Source organism: Phoxinus phoxinus (assembly GCF_949152265.1).
Source record: "Phoxinus phoxinus genome assembly, chromosome: 13".
Lineage (NCBI taxonomy): Eukaryota > Metazoa > Chordata > Actinopteri > Cypriniformes > Leuciscidae > Phoxinus > Phoxinus phoxinus.
In genome coordinates, this window is record NC_136888.1 from 34,213,612 (window position 1) to 34,240,876 (window position 27,265).

The window sequence follows — 27,265 nt, forward strand, 5'->3', positions numbered from 1 at the left end:
ATGTGTACTCGACCTTATCTTTATTTTTCCTTACACCCTTTCTTTATGTCCAAGTAATGGGAAGAACTTCGACACCTGACCTATGCCTTCACCTGAGATTGGATCCAGCATTTCTTAATATTTCAGTGATCTTCTACTTTTCCATTTGTTTCAGTGATTGAGCTGCTGTTGCATAGAGGCTTTATATACATTTTAAGATTTGGAACATTAAGTCTTAATTTCTGTCTTTCCTAACCAAAATAGGACGTTCTACTAACGTAAAGAGAACTTTCCAAGCTAACCAACAGGGAATGTTAGAATGTATGTCCTGGGAACCAAGTTGTTAACTGGGATTAGAGTGACAGCACTACGAACGCCCACAAGTGACTCGCAGCACAGACTACAGCGACATATAGCGACAAAGCGACTCGCAGCACAGACTATAGCGACATATAGCGACAAAGTCGCTGGCGGTGTGAACAGGGCTTTATTAAGACCTCAAGGAACTGTCAACTTGTGTAAAAGTTAAACATGATGGTCAATGCAAATTGATGAGATGAATCAATGTAACTCCACAACTACATGCATGCATTTTAGACTACGTCTAAAAGTTTAACCTCTTCCTGAGTCTCTGTAAGGCCGTGTGTCCAGTAATGCATTTTTAGCTGTGGGCGCTTGAAGCGTTTTGGCAGCGTAGTGTCTTTTTAGTTGAGAAGCTATGCTTGCTTGATACAGAATATCCACGGAAGTCTTAGGCTACGTTTACACGTGGCCGGTTATTTTCATAAACGGACATTTCACCCTCTCCGTTTTCAGAAAAGTGTTCGTTTACACGAACCCGTGTATATGCCGTCAAGAGCATGCCAAACCTGTAGGTGGCAGTGTAACGAGAAGCTCAAGCCCACGTTAGCAAAATCAGAATCCCGAAATATAGGTCGCACTTTTGACGCAGTGCAAGTTCTGTCGCGTACTGTGACGTCGACTGCCTAAAACTCTGTTTTTCTCAGTTTACATGATAACGTGCAAACGGAGTTTTCCAAAATCTCCACTCTGGCCGGAGTTTTTAGAAAGAATAGTTTTCAGAGGAGAATTCTCCGTTTGCGTGTAAACGAGGGGCACAACCGAAGGGAAATGTCTCAGTTTTTCAAAATAACCATACGTGTAAACGGGGCCTTAGTATCTCATTTCACAAATCGTTTTTTTCCCTGTATTGTTTAACCTTTATATATATATAAAGAAATATATATATTTTATATAGCATAAATATAAATAAATAAATAAATATAAATATATATATATAAATTACATCACATAGGCTAACCCAAAGTTTGGGAATATTCGCTTAGAATACATAAAAACATGATATGGGAGTTTTAAAATCAAACATTTTAAAAGGGAACAATACATCACGGTTGTTTAAACCAATGAGCATTAAGCTGTGTCGTCAGTAACCATCATGCTTTTTTGATCAGGTCTGCGCTCGACTGCAGAATCCGACACGTCCGCCTTGCGCTCGCGAGAGTTTTTTGACAGTCAGCATGACATCAGAGCCAGGCGTGCATGCATCTCGCGCTGATCGGTTCTGTGCAGATTTTGCTAATCTCAAACAAGCCTAATGTTGCTAGCACGTAGACATTGACGTTGCCATAGCAGAACGTGCTACAGACCTTGCCACAAGTTCGTATGTGTTTGCTGGGTAAGGAGATGTTTAAAAAAATACCTAAAAAACGCGTGACATCGCTTAGAGCATCTTACTTTAAACAATGTTATGTACAATGAGCTCATTGAAGTAATTAATTGGCTTGTTTATTAATATTGTAATATAGCCTACTTCATTGAAAGTGTGACACATGGCATTCAGCAATTAATTTAAAATATGTGAATGATTTTACTGTTTTCTCATGTTAAGATGATGGTGATGATGATGATGATGAACTCCTCCCTCCCGGTCACGGTGAGCAGGTTTCAGGTTCCGAGTCTCTCACTGAAGGTCTGATTCCAGACAGACATGGAGAAGCTGAGCGACACAGACAGCTAGAGAGACACACGGCTAACCCAACCAGCTGACTGAACATAACCAGCGGCTATAATCTGATTCTGACAGACAGCTGAGGAAGTTTGGATCAGGATCAGGATCAGGATGGGCTGCGCGATATCGGGATCCGGATTGACTCCGAGAACACCAGAGATCCGGAACACGGAGGACGCGGACGGTCCGGCGCGTCTCACGCCGCGTCACATACACCTGATCCAGGAGTCCTGGAAAGTCATCCAGGAGGACATCGCCAAAGTGGGAATTATCATGTTTGTCAGGTGAGAATTAACGTTATCTTGTGAATTATTGCAGGTTTTATTCAACTCTCGTTTTTGTACAAGTGCTTTTTTATAGATAAAGCCATGTGTTTCAATTCGTGATGTCAGTTTGTAAATATCAACATGAAAACAAATCGTTATGTTCCACGTTAAATGTTAATAACAGATACTGATGTTTTTAGACCTGTTGATGCTTCACATCAGGTTAATGACTTATATTTAACGACATATTGATATATTACGTCATGCCTCGCGGTACAAACCGATGAAAACTGGAGGGGCTAGTTGTCACTTTTTTACTCCCATGAAATTGTATCTATCTATCTATCTATCTATCTATCTATCTATCTATCTATCTATCTATCTATCAAAAAAGTGCTGGGTTGTTTCATCCCATGTTTGGGTCAAATATGGACAAAACCAACTGTTGGGATTTAAATTTAAAAACCTAAACCAACGGCTCAAAATTCAAACCAACGGTTGGTCCATAATTGACCCAAACATGGGTTGAAACAACACAGTAATATCTATCTATCTATCTATCTATCTATCTATCTATCTATCTATCTATCTATCTATCTATCTATCTATCTATCTATCTATCTATCTATCTATCTGTCTGTCTGTCTGTCTATCTATCTGTCTATCTATCTGTCTATCTATCCTATCTATCTATCTATCTATCTATCTATCTATCTATCTATCTATCTATCTATCTGTCTATATGTCTATCTATCTATCTATCTATCTATATGTCTATCTATCTGTCTATCTATCTATCTATCTATCTATCTATCTATCTATCTATCTATCTATCTGTCTGTCTGTCTATATGTCTAATCTGTCTGTCTGTCTGTCTGTCTGTCTGTCTGTCTGTCTGTCTGTCTGTCTGTCCGTCCATATTGTCTTTTGAACATTAATACTATTTAATACATTATTAATACTAATACTATTAATACACAAAATATACTGTTAATTTAGCAGGTCAATCCTTTAGTGGGGCAAGTTGTCTCAATATAAATCTGATGTAGCCTATTGTAATGTACAGCCAATGTATCATGTCTAGATTTATATCAGCAAAATTAAAAAATATATATTTTTAAGGATTTTTAAGGAAAGGAAATTCTGAAACCCAAGAACCACATTTACTTTTAAGAATAAAAAATAATATAAGTCTCACAGTAAGTCGATCACAGTGGTAAACTAGCCTAAATCCACAGACAAACACAAAAAAAAAATCACGGTTTCAAGTGTTTCAATTTCTCAGATTAACATTTTCTACCAGTTTTTACCATCCAATCAATTCACCACAAAATAAATCAAGTACCGCCTCTTGTTGCAAATCCTTTTTGCGATCGGATGTCACATTACCAACACAAATGGCATTTCACATTGACTTTAATGTCCAATGCCATATGTGTGAGTGTTTGTTAATGGTTTGTGCACTATTAGAGGAATATAAGTAGTTTTTCTCCTCTCATTTGCGTTTTTAATGCATCTCTGGCATCATGAAAAAGTATAATACTGAGAAAAGTGCGACCAGAACCGCTGAATCGTGACTGAACCGGGTTAAAAGAATGATTCTGAAGCAACTTTCACCGTCTCTAGAGAGCTGATGCTCCTTTTCATCCATATTAACAGCTGGTCAGACTTTCTTTTGTGCTTCAATGATACTAAATTATAGACCTTTTTTATATATATAATGACATGTATAGATATACTCTAAAAATAAGAGCATCTTTAGGAAGAGTTTTAATCTAATTAACCCCTTAACCGGCTCCCCCTTTTTTTTTAATAGACATGAAAATGCACATTTCGAACTTAAATGGTTGTAATTCAAGAATGCTTTGGCATATAGATGTAGGATGGGTCTTGTTTTAAAGAAGACATTTGGCAGATTTTTTGTAGAAGTGAAATAAATTAAGAAAGTTAAACAGAAAAAAAGTTATAGAACTTTGAGTTTATGAAAATGTACAACGTTAAAATTATTAATCAATCATATTTTATATAAAATATATATTTTCGAAACCTGGTGGACTCTAAAAATGCAAAGCCAAAAATCTGAACAAGTTGTGTTTCAAATGTTAGGTTGATATCTCAGAAAATAAGCGTTCAGTGAGATTTAGTTTGGGCGCAGTACCACACTTCTCCACTAGTGGACATCACTGCCCATATAAGGGCGCCTCCATCTCCATATGTTGTTTGAGTTCTGAACCATTATTTTTACAATTTTCATACAATTTATGAAGTAGACATCCTATTCAGAAGTAGTATTGGAAGTTTGGCAGATTCTGAAATGAATTCAACCTCTAAGAAACAAAAGATCACGTATGTGCATTATAGCTCGCTGACACATCACTAATGCTGAATCTATTATTGTTTTCTTTATATTTAAAACATTTTCAGAGCTTTTTTTCTAAAATAATTGAATGGATGCTATCTTTTAAACTCTCGGCATGAAAACAAACTGAGGTTTCTACCATTCTTTCATGATTTTTCATGTTCATCCCTATTTCAAAATAAAGGTCTGAACACACCATGAAAATATTCTTGTTACAAATTGATAAATTACGGCTCCTCTGTCATTTATTTAGAAAATCAGTCACCAAATATGTAAACTAGAGATTGTAAGCTTTGAAGATTGATCAGATCCTCTCTCGTCACGAACGTCACTTTTCTGTCTGACGTCTCAGAGTCTTTTAATAATCAGCTGAGGAATCTTACTCCATGTATGAATGTCGTCACACTTAATCTGTAAATTATGGTCAAAATCATAAACTGACCCTATTTGGATTCAATATAATTCTAAATAATATATCACAATATGAAGAAAAACAAACCGTAATGCTTTAACATGAATAGTTCTCATTCCCACATTCCCAAAAATAATGAAAACGTATGATTGTAAAAACATCTATTTACTAACTACACACACACACACACACGTCAAAAAACACCATTTAGTATGTTTTTAAGCCATTTGGTTTATGAGGACACAGGAGAATCAAATATAAACACACACACACACACACAAACCCGACCCCTAAACCTACCCATCACACACACACTGAAACAAACACACACACACACACAAATTAAACTTTATAAACATTTTATTGAAGCTTGTATGAAGCATGGAATAATAAATAAAAAAGGTAATTTCATCTTTTTAGGTCTTGAATTGCAAGAAATACAGTTTGAATTGTGTAAATAAAAGGTTGCAAATACCTTTTTTTATTTCTGTATTCTGTGGAAACAAGTTTGCATAGTATTGTAACTTTTTTTTAAAACAGAAGATATGTAGAAAAGCACTTTTTTTTTCTGTGCGCCTTCCTTAAGCTCAAACACGGCGCTCGCAACGCCAAGATCAAGTTCAATTCCCAGCAAAAATGTACGGCATTAATGCCGTGTAAAACATTTTCCGGTTAAAAGCATCAGCCAAATGCATAATAAATGTAAACACTCCCATCTGACAAAAATAAATCCTAATAGAAATTCTATATGCACATTCCACAACTTTGTTCATGACTCTAAAGCCCCTTTCACACAGAGATCCCGGAAAATACCCGGATAATGTGACCCGGGACCGTTTGATTTTGGTTCATTCACACTGCCAGTGATTTTCTGGGATCTGTGAGTGCGTTCACACACATCCCGGTAATATCCCGTAAAGACACGTGACGTCAGGATGAGACGTGTAACGTACGCGTCGAGAACATAAACACTAGCGCACCGCGTACCGCTCCTCAAGCTAGCGAGCGCGCTCAGCTTCCGCGCGGATAGTGAGGAGCTCCTGGTCTCGGCTTCGCTCCAGTTTGCAGACAATTTTTCGTTCTTTCTTTGTTGATGACGAACACAAACTTTCTTCTGAGAGCAACAAAGTCATCACTACGACACACCGCTTACGGCAGTGGTTCCCAACCTTTTCTTGTCTGAGACCCTCTTTTCCCCAAGAAAATATTTTAGGGCCCCCTTCACATTTAATGATATTATCGCTCTTGTAAGCTTGCAGCAAGGATGACCAAATATGTTGTTTTCAAACAAACGGTATGTTTACTATAACCAGATATGTTTATGCACAAATAATAGCCTATAATATTGAAAATACAATAACACAAACATCAGTAGGCCCTTTGTAATTTAAAAACGTAAGCCTAGGAGTAGCCTATGAATTGGCCCTATTTGAAATGCAATAACAAAAATATTCACACTGTGTGTAGGTAAAAAAATAAAGAAGAATATAGTCTATTACTAAATGACTGCTGTCTGGGGCCTCAATTTTTGCATGTTATTAGTGATGCTTTATTTTTTAGGCTTTTGGTGCTATAGAGAGCAATAATAAACTTGCGTTTATTAACAGAATAATGTGTCTTTCGGAAGAACATTGTTGCCGGAACTACTTCTCTGTGTACGTCTATGGCGAGTTACGCAAGTACTGGGCTACTCCGCATCCGAACCAGTGTAAAATAGTCCCAGTGTAAACACTTATTATAGGAGTACCAGTGGCTCAGGATAGGACAAAAACACGGATTGGAAAACGGATTCATGATGAACTCGCTCATTATATACATTTTGTAAATTTTTAACAGAAAAAAGTTAAGTACTTTTATTTAATGCTCATTGCTCAAAACTTTTCAAAATATGACGCGACCCGCCACAGAGCTCGCTGAGGCCCCCTTGTGGCCCGCGACCCCCCTGTTGGGAACCGATGCTTTACGGCATTGATCCTGGCTTTTGTTCACACAGGGCAATGTTACTAGGTCCCCAACCCGGCATCAATCCCGGGACGTGTTTGCGTTCACACAGAAGGCACTCTAGCAATCTCCCGGGACCAACGCGCTGTGTGAAAGAAGCTTAAATGAGGAAAATGTCACGGGTTAATCAGTATTTCTGACAACTTGAATCGTTTTGGGTCAAACTGACTCAAAACATGATATAAGAGTTCATCTCTTAATGTCATGTGATCAAATATCAACACAAGCTTCATTTACTGCAACCAAACCGATGTTAAAGCGGCGAATAAAAGAGCTTTGTTGAAGAGAAGTCTGATGAAGGACGTTCAGCGCTCAAACACTCGTTCAGTTTTTTCATCTCAAATCTCTAAATGGGACAAAATGCCTCTTCACTCGCAGTGCTTTATGATCATCATCATCATCATCATCATCATAATAACAGCTGTTTTCACATATAAAAATGTTTTCACAATGAATCTGAGCAAATGTTCTCACTGCTGACAAACTAACGTGTCTTAATGTCCAGATTCTCAGCGCCTCAAACTGATGTTCTCCAGTCGGTTTCTATCATCTTTTTTTTTTAAAGTTATAAATATAACAGATTATTGGAGTTTTACAAGAAAATACAGTTTCAGACTTTCTGTGTTTAAATCAATGCAGTTATTTGTGAAATTTCCTGGTGATTTTCTAAGATAAAATAATTTCAAAGTAAATGGTGACCTTTCTGGTGTGTGTAAGAAGCGTGAGGGTTTCCTAGACGACTAAAGCCGTCAGTGATTGGAGCGTAACAGTCGGATGGTCGGATCACACACCGTAACGTCTGGAAAATCAGGAACATCCTTCACTGAAACTCTGCAGATGTTAAGAAAAGCCAGACGGCTCATTATAAACACGGCCTAACACTAATGTTAGATACCAGTGACAATTCACAATTCTCAAAACTGCTGTAACAATAAATATTAACATTATTAAAGACAAGTAAACATGTCTGTTCAAAAAAGAACAAATAATAGGATGCACCGATATGAACATTTTGATCATCGATAACAATAATTATCACGCAATGCAGTTTTCACAGAAGTCAAAGGTTCTTCATGGAGCCGTCGATGCCTAAAGATCCCGAGTGAAGGAAACTAAACTAATGTGTGACTCTGGACCACAAAACCAGTCACATGGGTCAATTTTATGATATTGAGATGTATACATCATATAAAGCTGAGTAAATAATCTCTCCATTGATGTGTGGTGTGTTAGGATAGGACAATATTTGGTCGAGACACAACTATTGAAAATCTGGAATCTGAGGAGCAAAAAAATTTAAACATTGAGAAAATCTCCTTTAAAGTTGTGCATTTATGTTCACGATTGTGCTGCATTCACTCACAAAAATACATGTTTTATATATTTACGGTAGGACATTTACTAAATATCTTCATGGAACATGATCTTAATATCCTCATGATTTTTGGCATAAAAGAAAAATGTATAATTTTGACCCATACAATGTATAGTTGCTATTGCCACAGATATACCCGTGCGGCTCCAGACTGGTGCTGTGCTCCAGGGTCACATGTTCCCTTCTGAAGAAACAGCGTTAGACCAGTTTAGTTAAAACCAGCATTAAAATCCCCAAAGCATTCATACAAACCATTAGCGAGTCGAGTCGGTTCAGCCGGTTATAAAGTTATATGATGCGATTCTGAGACGAGATCTTCCTCTCAGGAAAGACTTGAACATGCGCTTGTGTGTGTGAAGAGCTGAGCTGAGTGTGTGTGTGTTGTGTCCAACAGGTTGTTTGAGACTCATCCGGAGTGTAAAGACGTGTTCTTCCTCTTCCGAGACGTGGAGGATCTGGAGAGGTTACGCACCAGCAGGGAGCTTCGTGCACACGGCCTGCGGTCAGTACACACACACACACACACACACACACACACACACTGCATCTGCCTACACACACACACTGCATCTGCCTACACACACACCCGACACACACACACACACCTCACAGTGCTCAGAAACACACACACACCTCACAGTGCTCAGAAACACACACACACCTCACAGTGCTCAGAAACACACACACACCTCACAGTGCTCAGAAACACACACACCTCACAGTGCTCAGAAACACACACACACCTCACAGTGCTCAGAAACACACACACACCTCACAGTGCTCAGAAACACACACACCTCACAGTGCTCAGAAACACACACACCTCACAGTGCTCAGAAACACACACACCTCACAGTGCTCAGAAACACACACACCTCACAGTGCTCAGAAACACACACACCTCACAGTGCTCAGAAACACACACACACCTCACAGTGCTCAGAAACACACACACACCTCACAGTGCTCAGAAACACACACACACACCTCACAGTGCTCAGAAACACACACACACCTCACAGTGCTCAGAAACACACACACCTCACAGTGCTCAGAAACACACACACACCTCACAGTGCTCAGAAACACACACACCTCTCAGTGCTCAGAAACACACACACCTCACAGTGCTCAGAAACACACACACCTCACAGTGCTCAGAAACACACACACCTCACAGTGCTCAGAAACACACACACCTCACAGTGCTCAGAAACACACACACACACACACACACCTCATAGTGCTCAGAAACACACACACACACACCTCACAGTGCTCAGAAACACACACACACACACCTCATAGTGCTCAGAAACACACGCGCACACACACGACACACACACACACACACACACACCTCACAGTGCTCAGAAACACACACACACACACACACACACACACACACACACAGCTCACAGTGCTCAGAAACACACACACACACACACACCTCACAGTGCTCAGAAACACACACACACACACCTCATAGTGCTCAGAAACACACGCGCACACACACGACACACACACACACACACACACACACACACACACCTCACAGTGCTCAGAAACACACACACACACACACACACACACACACAGCTCACAGTGCTCAGAAACATACACACACACACACACACCTCACAGTGCTCAGAAACACACACACACACACACACCTCACAGTGCTCAGAAACACACACACACACACACTTGCCTGCATCTGCCTACACACACACACACACACACACACACACACACTTGCCTGCATCTGCCTACACACACACACACACACTTCACAGTGCTCAGAAACACACACACACACACACACTTCACAGTGCTCAGAAACACACACACACACACACACACCTCACAGTGCTCAGAAACACACACACACACCTTTTACTTTTGTCAATTTATTTTTGTCATATTTTTTACTTTTGTCTTGATTAAATGATGACATACTGAGTCATAATTATAAGTCGTAATTATTATGAAAAAAATAAAAATTATGACAAAAATAATTGACAAAAGTAAAAAAATTATGACATAAGTTTAAATGATGACATACTGAGTCATAATTATAAGTCGTCATTATGGCAAAAGTAAAAATTATGGGGGGGAAAATTGACAAAAGTGAAATGGCATAAAGTAAAAACACTAAGTTGCTGTCCACGTCGTTTCATCAACTTGTAAGTTATTAGTGTTTACTTTTCATTTGTTCAATATTTGCGAAGCCCACAGACAGATGTAGAGGGGGACCAGTAGTATATAGAAGCTTGTTTCTGCCACAGAATAAAACATTTTAAAAGATAATTGCGACTTTTTATCTCACGATTACGAGTTTACATCTCGCAATTCTGGCTTTATAACACCCAAATGTGAGATAAAGTCACAATTACCTTTTTATTTTTTATTCCGTGGCAGAAACAAGCTTCCATACAATAGTAATGATTCATGATACAAAACACAAATGACGAAAAATTTGAGTAATTTATAATTGAATTAATTTAAATAGATTTAGCAGACACTTTAATGCAAAGCAACATATAAATGCTCATTTTGCACACATGATGCACACATCAAAAGCAATTTTTTGTTGAGCAAACAATATTCATTCACACTAAATTCAGTGAAATGCCCAAAAGAAGATTTTTTTATTTATTTTTTTTATAATAATATACTTTATTATTAATAAGTTAACTTATTAATACTATAAATTATTATAAAAAAAAAAATGTGTGAGTGCTTTGGTTTGAGTGTTCGGTTTGCTCTGCTAATTTCCTCTGACAGCTTCATGAAATCCCCTCAGGCTTTTATAAACGCATGTATGAAGGCATTAGAAGGGTGTGTCGTGTTCATTAGCGAGCGGAAATAATAATGAGCCGGTGCAGTTCAGATCATGACAGGGATATAAAGAGCTTTTGTTTGATTTGCACACCGGGATGTTGGATCTCACAGCGACACACAAGTACTGCTTTATTATAGCGAGAGATGTGACACTCTCAACGAGCCGTGATTGACAGGCATCATGTGACCGAACACACACATGTTTATATCACAGACAAGGAATGCATCTAGATGTTATTGTCACTATGACCCAGAGATGGGGACTCGAGTTTGAGACTCGGACTCGAGTGCGACTTAAGTCGCACACACAGTGACTTCAGACTCGACTTGAGACTCGTCCTCGAAAGACTTCAGACTCGACTCGGACTCGAGCTGCGGGACTCGTGAACAATGTTTATTTTTAGGAAACGTCTGATGAGCTCGCTGTTATTCCCCTCCTTCCGTTATCTATAACCTGGCTACATAACACTATATCTGCTGCGCGCGGCCACACATGAGAGGACATCAAACATCGATTGCACCGGCCGCTGCTGTGCCATTCATCGTAAGCTTGGGTTTAAAAACTTTCACCTCAAATAGAATTTTCACTTCAAACAGAAGGCACAAATCCTTTCTTTAAAGTGAATTTCGTTTTGTATTAATTGTATCTTAATTTTAATCAATGTTTCATCAACCAATTGCCTGGATTTAATAAATAAGAAGTAAATATAGCAGACAATATAATCACGACACGGAGGCGCCTGCGTGTGAACTGGAGCGCGTCTCATAAATTAACCGAAACTCAGCGTATAAGGTGGGCTAGTCTACTTCACAGACCTGAAAAATATATCTATATTGAAATGTATAGGCTACTTTTATACAGAACAATTCAAAACTAAAGAAAACAGACTGCTCTCTGCTTATGTAATCCGTAGCCTATTTCTCTCTGGCGCATTCACTACTGCGAAGATCGCGAGTCAGCATCGTCAACTTCATCTTTATTAATAAACAATTAAAATGTATCCTTGCTATATTTGACATATTCATAATCATTGCTTTTGCTGGTTCTTTGAGCTCTGGTGCTTTATCGGTAGCGCCACCGCATTAAAAACATGATTGCGTGATGAAAACATGATGAAAAACACCACCTAAATATAGCCTAACTGCTTAGAAAGAAAACACCGAACAAATAGAGTAGCCTAATGCGCATACGTCCATCTCGCGAATGTGCAGTCTTCTTCATGCCATCATCACCCATATAGCCGCTTTTCCACTGGCCACCGCGAGCACAGAGGCCGAAACTCCTGTCAAAAATAAATCGCTATACAAATATATCAGACGCTGCCATTTAGTCTTTATTTAAAAACCACAAACAGGTAACTTAGCCTACTTGCATTCTTCATTTGTCTCGCGGCCTTTTTTTTTTTTTTTTTTTTTTTGAACAAGTAAAACTAAAAGTGTGTTGTAACGCAAGCGTTACTGAATATTTAACGAGTAAAATATTACTGAAAATTTATTAGTAATGCCGGCTTAGACTACTGCGTTACAGCAAAAAGTAATATGTTACTGTTATGCATTACTTTTGTAACGGCTTACTCCCAACACTGCATATTACTTTGATCCTTATATATAGCTATACAGTGTTCTAAGCAGCCTGGATGGGTCGCTGTACGTGATGCAACACTTATTTAACCACAAAAGACTTGAGACTTGACTTGGACTCGAGCTCAGAGACTTGTGAGCATCTCTGCTATGACCCAATGAAATCAACGCAGATTAGCGATGCACAAACACCATCTTCTCATTGTGGAATCCATTAACACAAAATATCACGGGAATTATTGAATTTTGCAAATGGACACATTAAATGCAACGCAACAATTATTTGATTGTGTTTCATGGACAAAACTTATTATTCAGCCTCAAGTGGCTGATACAACATCAGAAATATGATAAATCTGATGCATTAATATCATAATCTGATCATCCACTAGTCTAGCGGTGTATAATCATGCAACTGAACACTGGTGCATTAATATGAGATGTGCAGAATCTATAATAAAGCATGTTTCCAGTGTTGGAGATGATAAGAGGCACTACATGATGTTTACTATTATTATCTGACAGCTCTACACACACACACACACACACCGATTCACTGCGTTTGCTCTCAAATCCCCCGAACACCAATTACTGATTGAATGTGTTGTTGCTGTAAAGGCCGAGAGGCTGTTGAGCGAAACATCAGCTGCTGTGACCCTGCGGGACGCTGTGTGTGTGTGTGTGTGTGTGTGTGTGTGTGTGTGTGTGTGTGTGTGTGTGTGTGTGTGTGTGTGTGTGTGTGTGTAATGAGGCCGCGGGCCGATCGCTCTTCACAGCATGAAAACAGAACGAGAGATCAGATTAGGCCTGTGCTGTCTGAACTGAGTGTTTGAGTGACAGCTGTCAATCTGAGAGTCACACTCAACTTTATCATGGCACACGTAAAACGCTTTAAATTAGTGACCGGTGACACTAAAAGACATAATTATTATGATATATAGTTCCAAATTATGACACAATATAAATGTTTGACTGTCAATGAGTTTAAGTCAAAATTATGATGGTCAGAATTATGAAACTGAAGTTGAAAATTTTACAAAAGTTAAAATTATGATGTTAAAATTATGACAAGTAATTATGATAAGTCATAATTATTATGACAAAAAGTAAAAATGATGACTAAAGTAAAAATTGACATACTAAGTTATAATTATGACTAAATTATGAAAAAAAATCAAGTGACAAAGGTAAAGAATTATGACAAAAGTCATAATTATGACAAAGTCAGTTATGACAGAGGAGGGAATTATGACTGTAAATATTATGACAAAAGCATAAATTGACAAAACAATCATAATCCTAGTCATCAGCTCATCAATTCTTCCTTCTAGACAAACATTTGCTTTGCTCCATTTGTGCACTTTGCATCAAATGTATATTTCATATAATTCTATAATTAAATATATATATAATATATATAATTAAATTAATCTGATCATGGACCTTCATTTCATTCATTTATTGTTTATTTAAAAGGGACAATGCACATCAAGTAAAAATAAATAAAGGTGACTTGTGTTGTTCTGCAGAGTGATGTCGTTCATCGAGAAGAGTGTAGCGAGACTCGATCAGCTGGAGCGGTTGCAGACTCTGGCGCTGGAACTGGGAAAGAGCCACTATCGCTACAACGCTCCACCCAAGTATTACGGGGTAACTATCCTCTCAAACACACGCTAGTTCTGTGACCTTTACGGTGTAACTATCCTCTCAAACACACGCTAGTTCTGTGACCTTTACGGTGTAACTATCCTCTCAAACACACGCTAGTTCTGTGACCTTTACGGGGTAACTATCCTCTCAAACACACGCTAGTTCTGTGACCTTTACGGGGTAACTATCCTCTCAAACACACGCTAGTTCTGTGACCTTTACGGTGTAACTATCCTCTCAAACACACGCTAGTTCTGTGACCTTTACGGGGTAACTATCCTCTCAAACACACGCTAGTTCTGTGACCTTTACGGTGTAACTATCCTCTCAAACACACGCTAGTTCTGTGACCTTTACGGGGTAACTATCCTCTCAAACACACGCTAGTTCTGTGACCTTTACGGTGTAACTATCCTCTCAAACGCACGCTAGTTCTGTGACCTTTACGGTGTAACTATCCTCTCAAACACACGCTAGTTCTGTGACCTTTACGGTGTAACTATCCTCTCAAACACACGCTAGTTCTGTGACCTTTACGGTGTAACTATCCTCTCAAACACACGCTAGTTCTGTGACCTTTACGGTGTAACTATCCTCTCAAACACACGCTAGTTCTGTGACCTTTACGGGGTAACTATCCTCTCAAACACACGCTAGTTCTGTGACCTTTACGGTGTAACTATCCTCTCAAACACACGCTAGTTCTGTGACCTTTACGGTGTAACTATCCTCTCAAACACTCGCTAGTTCTGTGACCTTTACGGTGTAACTATCCTCTCAAACACACGCTAGTTCTGTGACCTTTACGGTGTAACTATCCTCTCAAACACTCGCTAGTTCTGTGACCTTTACGGTGTAACTATCCTCTCAAACACTCGCTAGTTCTGTGACCTTTACGGTGTAACTATCCTCTCAAACGCACGCTAGTTCTGTGACCTTTACGGTGTAACTATCCTCTCAAACACACGCTAGTTCTGTGACCTTTACGGTGTAACTATCCTCTCAAACACTCGCTAGTTCTGTGACCTTTGCGGTGTAACTATCCTCTCAAACACTCGCTAGTTCTGTGACCTTTACGGTGTAACTATCCTCTCAAACGCACGCTAGTTCTGTGACCTTTACGGTGTAACTATCCTCTCAAACGCACGCTAGTTCTGTGACCTTTACGGTGTAACTATCCTCTCAAACGCACGCTAGTTCTGTGACCTTTACGGTGTAACTATCCTCTCAAACGCACGCTAGTTCTGTGACCTTTACGGTGTAACTATCCTCTCAAACGCACGCTAGTTCTGTGACCTTTACATGGGAACTATCCTCTCAAACGCACGCTAGTTCTGTGACCTTTACGGTGTAACTATCCTCTCAAATGCACGCTAGTTCTGTGACCTTTACGGTGTAACTATCCTCTCAAACGCACGCTAGTTCTGTGACCTTTACGGTGTAACTATCCTCTCAAACGCACGCTAGTTCTGTGACCTTTACGGTGTAACTATCCTCTCAAACGCACGCTAGTTCTGTGACCTTTACGGTGTAACTATCCTCTCAAACACACGCTAGTTCTGTGACCTTTACGGTGTAACTATCCTCTCAAACGCACGCTAGTTCTGTGACCTTTACGGTGTAACTATCCTCTCAAATGCACGCTAGTTCTGTGACCTTTACGGTGTAACTATCCTCTCAAACACACGCTAGTTCTGTGACCTTTACGGTGTAACTATCCTCTCAAACGCACGCTAGTTCTGTGACCTTTACGGTGTAACTATCCTCTCAAACGCACGCTAGTTCTGTGACCTTTACGGTGTAACTATCCTCTCAAACGCACGCTAGTTCTGTGACCTTTACGGTGTAACTATCCTCTCAAACGCACGCTAGTTCTGTGACCTTTACGGTGTAACTATCCTCTCAAACGCACGCTAGTTCTGTGACCTTTACGGTGTAACTATCCTCTCAAACGCACGCTAGTTCTGTGACCTTTACGGTGTAACTATCCTCTCAAACGCACGCTAGTTCTGTGACCTTTACGGTGTAACTATCCTCTCAAACGCACGCTAGTTCTGTGACCTTTACGGTGTAACTATCCTCTCAAACGCACGCTAGTTCTGTGACCTTTACGGTGTAACTATCCTCTCAAACGCACGCTAGTTCTGTGACCTTTACGGTGTAACTATCCTCTCAAACGCACGCTAGTTCTGTGACCTTTACGGTGTAACTATCCTCTCAAACGCACGCTAGTTCTGTGACCTTTACGGTGTAACTATCCTCTCAAACGCACGCTAGTTCTGTGACCTTTACGGTGTAACTATCCTCTCAAACACACGCTAGTTCTGTGACCTTTACGGTGTAACTATCCTCTCAAACGCACGCTAGTTCTGTGACCTTTACGGTGTAACTATCCTCTCAAACGCACGCTAGTTCTGTGACCTTTACGGTGTAACTATCCTCTCAAACACACGCTAGTTCTGTGACCTTTACGGGGTAACTATCCTCTCAAACACACGCTAGTTCTGTGACCTTTACGGTGTAACTATCCTCTCAAACACACGCTAGTTCTGTGACCTTTACGGTGTAACTATCCTCTCAAACACTCGCTAGTTCTGTGACCTTTACGGTGTAACTATCCTCTCAAACACACGCTAGTTCTGTGACCTTTACGGTGTAACTATCCTCTCAAACACACGCTAGTTCTGTGACCTTTACGGTGTAACTATCCTCTCAAACACTCGCTAGTTCTGTGACCTTTACGGTGTAACTATCCTCTCAAACACACGCTAGTTCTGTGACCTTTACGGGGTAACTATCCTCTCAAACACACGCTAGTTCTGTGACCTTTACGGTGTAACTATCCTCTCAAACACTCGCTAGTTCTGTGACCTTTACGGTGTAACTATCCTCTCAAACACTCGCTAGTTCTGTGACCTTTACGGTGTAACTATCCTCTCAAACACACGCTAGTTCTGTGACCTTTACGGTGTAACTATCCTCTCAAACACACGCTAGTTCTGTGACCTTTACGGTGTAACTATCCTCTCAAACACACGCTAGTTCTGTGACCTTTACGGGGTAACTATCCTCTCAAACACACGCTAGTTCTGTGACCTTTACGGTGTAACTATCCTCTCAAACACACGCTAGTTCTGTGACCTTTACGGTGTAACTATCCTCTCAACCACACGCTAGTTCTGTGACCTTTACGGTGTAACTATCCTCTCAAACACACGCTAGTTCTGTGACCTTTACGGTGTAACTATCCTCTCAACCACACGCTAGTTCTGTGACCTTTACGGGGTAACTATCCTCTCAAACACAAGCTAGTTCTGTGACCTTTACGGTGTAACTATCCTCTCAAACACACGCTAGTTCTGTGACCTTTACGGTGTAACTATCCTCTCAACCACACGCTAGTTCTGTGACCTTTACGGGGTAACTATCCTCTCAAACACAAGCTAGTTCTGTGACCTTTACGGTGTAACTATCCTCTCAAACACACGCTAGTTCTGTGACCTTTACGGTGTAACTATCCTCTCAAACACACGCTAGGTCTGTGACCTTTACGGTGTAACTATCCTCTCAAACACACGCTAGTTCTGTGACCTTTACGGTGTAACTATCCTCTCAAACACACGCTAGTTCTGTGACCTTTACGGTGTAACGATCCTCTCAAACACACGCTAGTTCTGTGACCTTTACGGTGTAACGATCCTCTCAAACACACGCTAGTTCTGTGACCTTTACGGTGTAACGATCCTCTCAAACACACGCTAGTTCTGTGACCTTTACGGTGTAACTATCCTCTCAAACACACGCTAGTTCTGTGACCTTTACGGGGTAACTATCCTCTCAAACACACGCTAGTTCTGTGACCTTTACGGTGTAACTATCCTCTCAAACACTCGCTAGTTCTGTGACCTTTACGGGGTAACTATCCTCTCAAACACACGCTAGTTCTGTGACCTTTACGGGGTAACTATCCTCTCAAACACACGCTAGTTCTGTGACCGTTACGGTGTAACTATCCTCTCAAACACACGCTAGTTCTGTGACCTTTACGGGGTAACTATCCTCTCAAACACACGCTAGTTCTGTGACCTTTACGGTGTAACTATCCTCTCAAACACACGCTAGTTCTGTGACCTTTACGGTGTAACTATCCTCTCAAACACTCGCTAGTTCTGTGACCTTTACGGGGTAACTATCCTCTCAAACACACGCTAGTTCTGTGACCGTTACGGGGTAACTATCCTCTCAAACACACGCTAGTTCTGTGACCGTTACGGTGTAACTATCCTCTCAAACACTCGCTAGTTCTGTGACCTTTACGGTGTAACTATCCTCTCAAACACACGCTAGTTCTGTGACCTTTACGGTGTAACTATCCTCTCAAACACACGCTAGTTCTGTGACCTTTACGGGGTAACTATCCTCTCAAACACACGCTAGTTCTGTGACCGTTACGGTGTAACTATCCTCTCAAACACACGCTAGTTCTGTGACCTTTACGGTGTAACTATCCTCTCAAACACTCGCTAGTTCTGTGACCTTTACGGGGTAACTATCCTCTCAAACACACGCTAGTTCTGTGACCGTTACGGTGTAACTATCCTCTCAAACACACGCTAGTTCTGTGACCTTTACGGTGTAACTATCCTCTCAAACACACGCTAGTTCTGTGACCTTTACGGGGTAACTATCCTCTCAAACACACGCTAGTTCTGTGACCTTTACGGGGTAACTATCCTCTCAAACACACGCTAGTTCTGTGACCGTTACGGTGTAACTATCCTCTCAAACACACGCTAGTTCTGTGACCTTTACGGTGTAACTATCCTCTCAAACACACGCTAGTTCTGTGACCTTTACGGTAGGGGTGCACGATATATCGGCCGCCGATATAATATCGGCCGATATGGTCATTGTTTTACACATCGGTATCGTTCCGATGTCAAAATATGGCCGATGTGAACAGGCCGATTATCATTCCTGTGTATTTGACGTGCGTGTGGGGGCGGGGATGTTTGTTTTTGCACGAGCGCATTTCAGCTGTGAACAGCGCTCGTGTGTAGGGGCGCGCGCTTTACAGAGGGTGCACCCTTTATCACGTCTCTCGTCAGAGCGAGGGGAATAACTGATACTGTGGGAACCGTTTTTATGTGTAGTGGTGCGTACTTTATGGTGGGCACACGATCAACATTTGTTATATCTCCCGTGCTGGACGGGGCGAGGTTTGAACCCGTGTTTGTGTGCAGACGCGCGCACTTCATTGTGGGCGCGCGAACTAGTCATTACACCGTGTCCTAACTACACGCGATAAAAGGTATTTTCAATGTTAATCAGAGCTTTATGTCCTAACCAGCCGCGACGGCGACACGCGACGATTCTATTTTAGAAACTGTTTCTATTTTTCTGCGACGTCGCGCTGGAACAACAAACACAACGTGTGGCAATGATAATCTCAGGCACTGTTTATCTGCTTTATTTAATGTTAAAAGCGTGTAATGTGACTTTGATTATCATTTAGTGCTCCAGCTTTGTAGCTGTAAAAGCAACAATGGATAATTCACCTCAGATCTTGAAATTAAACAAATGGAAACAAGAACGTTCAAACTGAAGAAACAAATGTATTATTTGACAAAGATTAAGTAACTCAGTAGCCTATGTATTTGAATACTGTTTAAATGGTGTAATATTTGTGAATTTGATTATGTAGCTACTTCTTCCATTTCTATCCATTTTCTTGCGATTGCCGTCAAGATTACTCTCTGGTGCTGTGCACTTGACGCGAGAGCCCGCCCACGCGCCGTTCTGATTGGCTCTGGGTTTTGATTGATTTGTATGCAACTCGCAGTCGCGTTGCGGCTAGAGTGGACATACAAATTATTAATGACTGATATTGGTACACACAGGTAAAGGTGCCCAATATTAGTAATTTCTGAAAATAAATTACAAAAGTAAAAAAAAAAAAAAGTGTTTTGGAAAATAGCTCTTTATTTGATTATCATAAAAATGTGTTTTCTATACAGAGATATCGACATCGGTAAATATCGGTATCGGCCATAACAGCAATATTAATATCGGTTATCGGTATCGGCCACAATATTCACATCGGTGCATCACTACTTTACGGGGTAACTATCCTCTCAAACGCACGCTAGTTCTGTGACCTTTACGGTGTAACTATCCTCTCAAACACACGCTAGTTCTGTGACCTTTACGGTGTAACTATCCTCTCAAACACACGCTAGTTCTGTGACCTTTACGGGGTAACTATCCTCTCAAACACACGCTAGTTCTGTGACCTTTACGGTGTAACTATCCTCTCAAACACTCGCTAGTTCTGTGACCTTTACGGTGTAACTATCCTCTCAAACACTCGCTAGTTCTGTGACCTTTACGGGGTAACTATCCTCTCAAACACTCGCTAGTTCTGTGACCTTTACGGTGTAACTATCCTCTCAAACACTCGCTAGTTCTGTGACCTTTACGGGGTAACTATCCTCTCAAACACACGCTAGTTCTGTGACCTTTACGGGGTAACTATCCTCTCAAACACACGCTAGTTCTGTGACCTTTACGGGGTAACTATCCTCTCAAACACACGCTAGTTCTGTGACCTTTACGGTGTAACTATCCTCTCAAACACACGCTAGTTCTGTGACCTTTACGGGGTAACTATCCTCTCAAACACACGCTAGTTCTGTGACCTTTACGGTGTAACTATCCACTCAAACACACGCTAGTTCTGTGACCTTTACGGTGTAACTATCCTCTCAAACACACGCTAGTTCTGTGACCTTTACGGTGTAACTATCCTCTCAAACACACGCTAGTTCTGTGACCTTTACGGTGTAACTATCCTCAAAAAACTTTTTTTTTTTTGTTCTTTTTTTTTTAAATCGATAATAACGTAATATTGACGGAACTCTGAAGCGTGGAAACAATATTGTCAAAGCTTCCACCCGGCTCGGAAAGGGCAAAGCGCATTACACAATCAATCGCAACTTTTATTGCCAAGGATTTGCATCCAGTCGTTGAGAACCAGGGCTTTCGCGCTATGTTGCACACTTTGGAGCCGAGATACAACGTCCCATCTCGGAGATATTTTACAGACACAGCAATCCCCACACTCTACAACAAGACCAAAACCGAAGTCATGGAATCACTGAAGAAAGCGGGTAGGAGCTGTAACATGTGATGCGTGGACATCCGTATTTTATGTTAATAGAGATTCAGAATATGTTGAAGTTTGTTATAATTTGTTGTTGTTGTGATTTTTACTGTAGTGAATTTACTGTTGTGAAATGGAAAATCAATAATCGAGAATCGTTAATAATCGAAAATCGACTGTAATCGAATCGGGACTTCAATAATCGTAATCGAATCGAGTCGGGAAATCAGACAGATTAACCACCCCTATAGGTTATTCATGCGAGCACCGCTGTTCAGCCATTGTTTAAGTCCTCTGTTAAAAGCTTTGCCATCGGTGTCTAGTTTTAAATCAGTAGCAAAGCATTCCAGAGTTTTGGCCGCTTTACAGAGAAAGCAGACTGACCAAAGGAGGTCTTGCACTTTGGGACTAAACAGTCTCTGATAGTGGCTTGTGTGTTCTGTTCGCCCCATGAGAGCTTTGGCGTCGACTGACTAATTTTACAGCGGTGAAACATGATTATTTAGACATTTGGGAACCAATTTAATATAATTAAAATCAATAAAACTGTCAAAGCCAAGAAGCTTATGCTCTCTTAGAACATCACAATGATGCCATCTCATAGGTCTCTGGTCCATGATTTGTATTGCCTGTTTGTAGAGCGAGAGAATCGGTATTCATTTATTTGGAGAGATTTGTGACCATGATGTGACGCAATATGATGTGAAAATATCATTGCATGCGTGTATAGTTTTGCAAATCCCTTCTTATAAACCGAAAACAATTTATATTTGGTCTGAGCTTCTTGCAGATGTACTTAACATGATTATCACTTTTTTTTTTAATCCAGAATAATCCCAAGGTGCTTGACTTCATTGACTGCTTCTATTGCTTCATTTTTTTATTGGTACCTCAAATATATCGCTTACCGGCCTATTTCGTTTAGAGAAACACATGGAAACTTTCCTCTGCAGTTTCTGTGTCTTTCCTGAAATTCTTCTGATCATCGTCTGTGGAATAAAAAAAAGATTATGTTTTTATACAACAATAGCTTACTGTCCATTTTGGATTTAAATTTTTTTTTTTTTTTGGTTATATGTGAATATATATATATATTTATGGAAGATCCATTATCAAGTTTATCTTACCAAAGAAAGTTTTCTGTGCACATGCATATTTTATGTAACTTTGAAATTCCCATCATGGATTTTCTGCCAATAATATTAAAATAATAGTTCAGTTTTTTGTAGTAGTGTTTATTTGTAATTTTTGGAGCATTTATGTGAAGATTATTTACAAAATATTTTTGGCCCATGATCAGATGAATTTTAACAAAGAGTTATATGGAATATACATTTGATGCAAAAAGTGCAGAAAAGGAGCAAGTGAAAGGTGTTTGAGTGACAGGTGTCAATCTGTGAGTCACACTCAACTTTATCAGGCCTTTGTGTCACAATTATTATGACAAGTAAAACTTATGACATAAGTCGAAATTATTATTACAAGTCAAAATTGACATACTAAGTATTTAAATTTGGATTTTTTTTGTCATAATTTTTACTTGTCATAATTGACAATCATTATTATGACAAAAACATAATTATGACAAAAAAAATCCAAATTTAAATACTAAGTAGTATGTCATAATTGACAAAGTCATATTAGGACAAAAACATAATTATGACAAAGTAAAATAATTTTAGTCAAAATTACAAAAAGTCAAAATTATGAGAAATAAATTGACAAAAGTAAAAAAATGATGACATACAATTTTTTACTTTATTTATATTATTATGACTTACATCAAATGTATATTTCATATAATTATTTGGTAAAAAGTGCATAAAAGTAGCAAAGCAAATGTTTGTCCATGAGGAAGAACTGATGATTGTTGTAATTCCATCCGTCGCCACTAGAGGCGCAGAAACACACATGATCAATTCTACAGGAATATAAATCAATTAGTATAAGTCAACCAAGTCCAGAAATATTTGGTTCAGTGTTATTAAAGCATCATTGATATAAGCCATTATTAGTGTTGGTAAATATTTTAAATGAGATTTTATTTTGTCTTTTCACTTTAATTGTAGTAAAAAAAAAAGTCGCTTTTATTAGTTACAATTAAAAATGAATACAAAGTCTAGACAATTTTTTATAGTATTAGTTTACATGAACTATTTCCCTATTGATGGGATTCCGGCTTTCTGTGTTTTCAGGGTGTCACGGTAGGGGGCGCTGTTACTCATCCTCTGAATTTGTTTTGTTTTGCTGTTACACCAAACAAATAACAAAATATAAGCAATAGTTTCTGAACACATACATCCTACAATGAAATACAATTATAGATGACAGCATAAATCAAAATATATATGAAAATACAATAGAAGAATATACAGAGGTAGTGAATCAAGTTACCGAACACTCAATAGATTGTCATGCAGTTGCACAAATGTGACACTTTATTTGTTGTTAATACTTTTTAGAGTCATAACATCTTCTGAACGAGTCATGTGATCAAAAGACATGTGAAGAAGAACCAGAAGCCAGAGATAAAAGCATTGCTGACGCACGTCGTAGTCTTTGATTTTTTTTTCTCTCAACTTTTTGTTCAAAACTGTGCTTTTTTCAATTTTTATGAAACTCACCCACATTCAGGTGTAGATAAAAAAAAGAATGCATGAAGCTAGAATAAAATGTTTCTGTCTTTTTGCTCTGTTCTTTCTTTTGATTTATTGCATGTTCATATATTAATGCAAATATTCTGTGCGCCTTCTGTGCAATTGATCAAAAATGTTGGCATGGAAAGAGTAAAAATGTTTGTAGTCTGCAGTTCTGACCGTGTGTGTGTGTGTGTGTGTGTGTGTGTGTGTCAGTACGTGGGAGCCGAGTTCATCTGTGCCGTTCAGCCGATCCTGAAGGACCGATGGACAGCAGAACTGGAGACGGCCTGGAAGGTAAACCAGTGTATTCTCTCCGGCTCCTTTAGAGACACTGGTGACGTCTGATTCTCCCAGTTCAACACCAGCGCTGGTCCAGACGTCACCAGTCCACGCTGTTGCGGTCTGGGAAACTCAGTTGCTTTGGGTTGTTGTGTTTTTTCATAAATGACCGATCTTACCAAAACACTCATAGCTTTTCAAATATTTTCTTAAGGATGAATTGACATTGCTGTCGTTTGATACAACAAATTAAAAACTTTACACTGGCAAATCTTAATATATTTTTCCATCTATTAACACTTTTTAAAAGATAGCAAGTGCTTTGCAATCATTTTCTCAATGTAGTTGATGAGAAATGTTTATATAATGGAATTTATTAGTTGTAATGCTTAGTATTAGAAACAACAACGGATTCCTTTATCTAACAGTGAATTATTAACTCTTTCCCCTCCATTTTTGATAATTTTAACTACATTTTAATATTTAGTTGTATGAATATCTGAACATACAGTACATCAAAAGAAAGAACAGAGCCTTTGCTTTTAAACAACAAAACCATTTTGATTTTAGATTCATGCATTCTTTTTTTTGTCAACACGTGAATGTAAGTTTCACAAAAAAGCAATTATTTCAGAAGATGTGTAACAGCGCCCCCTACCGCATAACAGTGAAAACACAGAATTTCCATCAATGGCGGCGACGAGTTGTCAGAAATGACGGGAAAGAGTTAAAAAGGCCTTTGTAATCAATAATAACTCATGTTTATGAGTGCTACAAAACATTATTGGATTTGTAGATTGATGTTTAACTCTCTGGTGCTCTTCACGTGTCGGTCAAAAGTGACCAAAAAATGTTAGTTTGATAGTTTATTTAATATTTTAAATTTGTATGGTACTAAATTATATTTACCCAGTATTTATAATAAATTTTTTCCACTTTTTGAGCATAGATCTACTTTTGATTTTTATTTCCAAGTTCAACTGTCGTAAATCTTGAATGAAAAGAGATCAGACTTCAGTCTGTTGCTCTACAGCGAAGACGACACTTGGCAGATTATTGAGAGTAAAAAAAGTTAACTTTTAAAAAAATTACAGAATTTTACACAAAAAATACTATTTTAATTTAAATGTATATGTCCAAAAACATGTTTACTCTAAAACTGTAAAAAAAATAAAAAAAAAAGCCATAAAACTAAAGTTGAGTTCCAAATTTGATCTAAAAAATGAGCTTTCGGTCAGATGTTGTTTGGCTGCAGTACCAAAAGTTTCCACTAGATCAAATTCATCTCCCATTCTTTTCCAATGCACTCAATTCTGACCACGAGGAACGATTGTTTTGTGCGTTCACATAGCCAGTGCCAAAACCTTTACCAAGTTCCGATGAAGAAAAATATGCTAAAAATTCGGTAAAAACAAAAAGCCAGAGCACCAGAGCATTAAAGACATTTCCAGGTTCAAAAGATATTTTTTCCATTTGAAACTTTCTTATGCTAACTTATCCATGACAAATGTGTTCGCGAAGAATATCACTACCGCACACACCCGGTTAAAGGAGAACTCCGGTCAATTTTAACATTGAGCTCAATTTTTAGTAAATTTGGAGTGCTGTCAATACAGAGAACAACGACAAAAATCGGTGTTGCCTACACTGTGTTATCCTATTTTTAAAATTTACACCCTATTGACTTGAATGGGGCAAGTTTTAAACCTGCTTTTATCCTCTTATCATCCTTAATGTGACATACAAGTGCCCAGCCATGTTGAGTGATTCCTTCAGAGTGAACACGAGTGAATCTGACTGCAGGAGATGTGAAAGACATGAATAAAAATGATGTTATATCAGCCAGCTGTTTTCGGTGGAAGTCCACAGTAGTCGATTGTCGAGTTCACGCGCGTGATCATAGGTAACTAAACATATGCGCGTGAACTCGACAATCGACTACTTTGGACTTCAACCGAAAACAGGAACTAAATACAGGTCTGTGCGCTTGTTGAATAACATCATTCTTATTAATATCTTTCACATCTCCTGCAGTCAGATTCACCGTGTTCACTCTGAAGGAATCACTCAACATGGCTGGGCACTTGTAATGACACATCAAGGATGATAAGAGAAATAAAAGCAGGTTTAAAATTAGACCCCATTCAAGTCAATAGGGTGCACATTTTAAAAAGAGGATAACACGGTGTAGGCAACACCGATTTTTGTCGTTGTTCTCTGTATTGACAGCACTCCAAATTTACTAAAAATTGAGCTCAATGTTAAAATTGACCGGAGTTCTCCTTTTAAAACGAGTTATAATTAGCTGCGTGATGTACTCGTGTGCTATACCATGTTCACAGTGGGGTTATGTAACGAGTGGGTCACATGTTCCCGCTCAGACTCTGTTCCAGTTCGTCACCGGGATCATGAAGGACGGATATCTGGAAGAGGAGAACACCAAACGCAACCTCACGCTGACGTCGTCCAGCAAAGAAAGACCAGACAAGAGGAACACGATGATCTAAACCTGACGTGACGGGGCTTACTTGTGTACATAGTGTATTTATTTCAATTCTTCATTTGTTTTGTTTTGTACAGTACATAATGTTCACGTCTGTTGAAGAATCTGAGTCTCTGGGGTTTCTCACGATGAGGGAACCAATGATGTCAAACTCAATAAAAGAAATAATTTATTTGCAACGAGTAG

At 39.2% G+C, this 27,265-nt stretch overlaps 1 protein-coding gene across 1 annotated transcript; it reads left to right on the forward strand.

Moving 5' to 3' along the window:
* Positions 1-1,939: 1,939 nt before the first annotated feature.
* xgb (x globin) lies at positions 1,940-27,095 on the forward strand. The gene is made up of 5 exons (XM_079632902.1): positions 1,940-2,292; positions 8,816-8,923; positions 14,376-14,496; positions 24,511-24,591; positions 26,958-27,095. The coding sequence occupies exons 1-5, from the start codon at positions 2,120-2,122 to the stop codon at positions 27,081-27,083; spliced, it is 609 nt and encodes a 202-aa protein (XP_079489028.1). The 5' UTR covers positions 1,940-2,119; the 3' UTR covers positions 27,084-27,095.
* Positions 27,096-27,265: the final 170 nt, after the last annotated feature.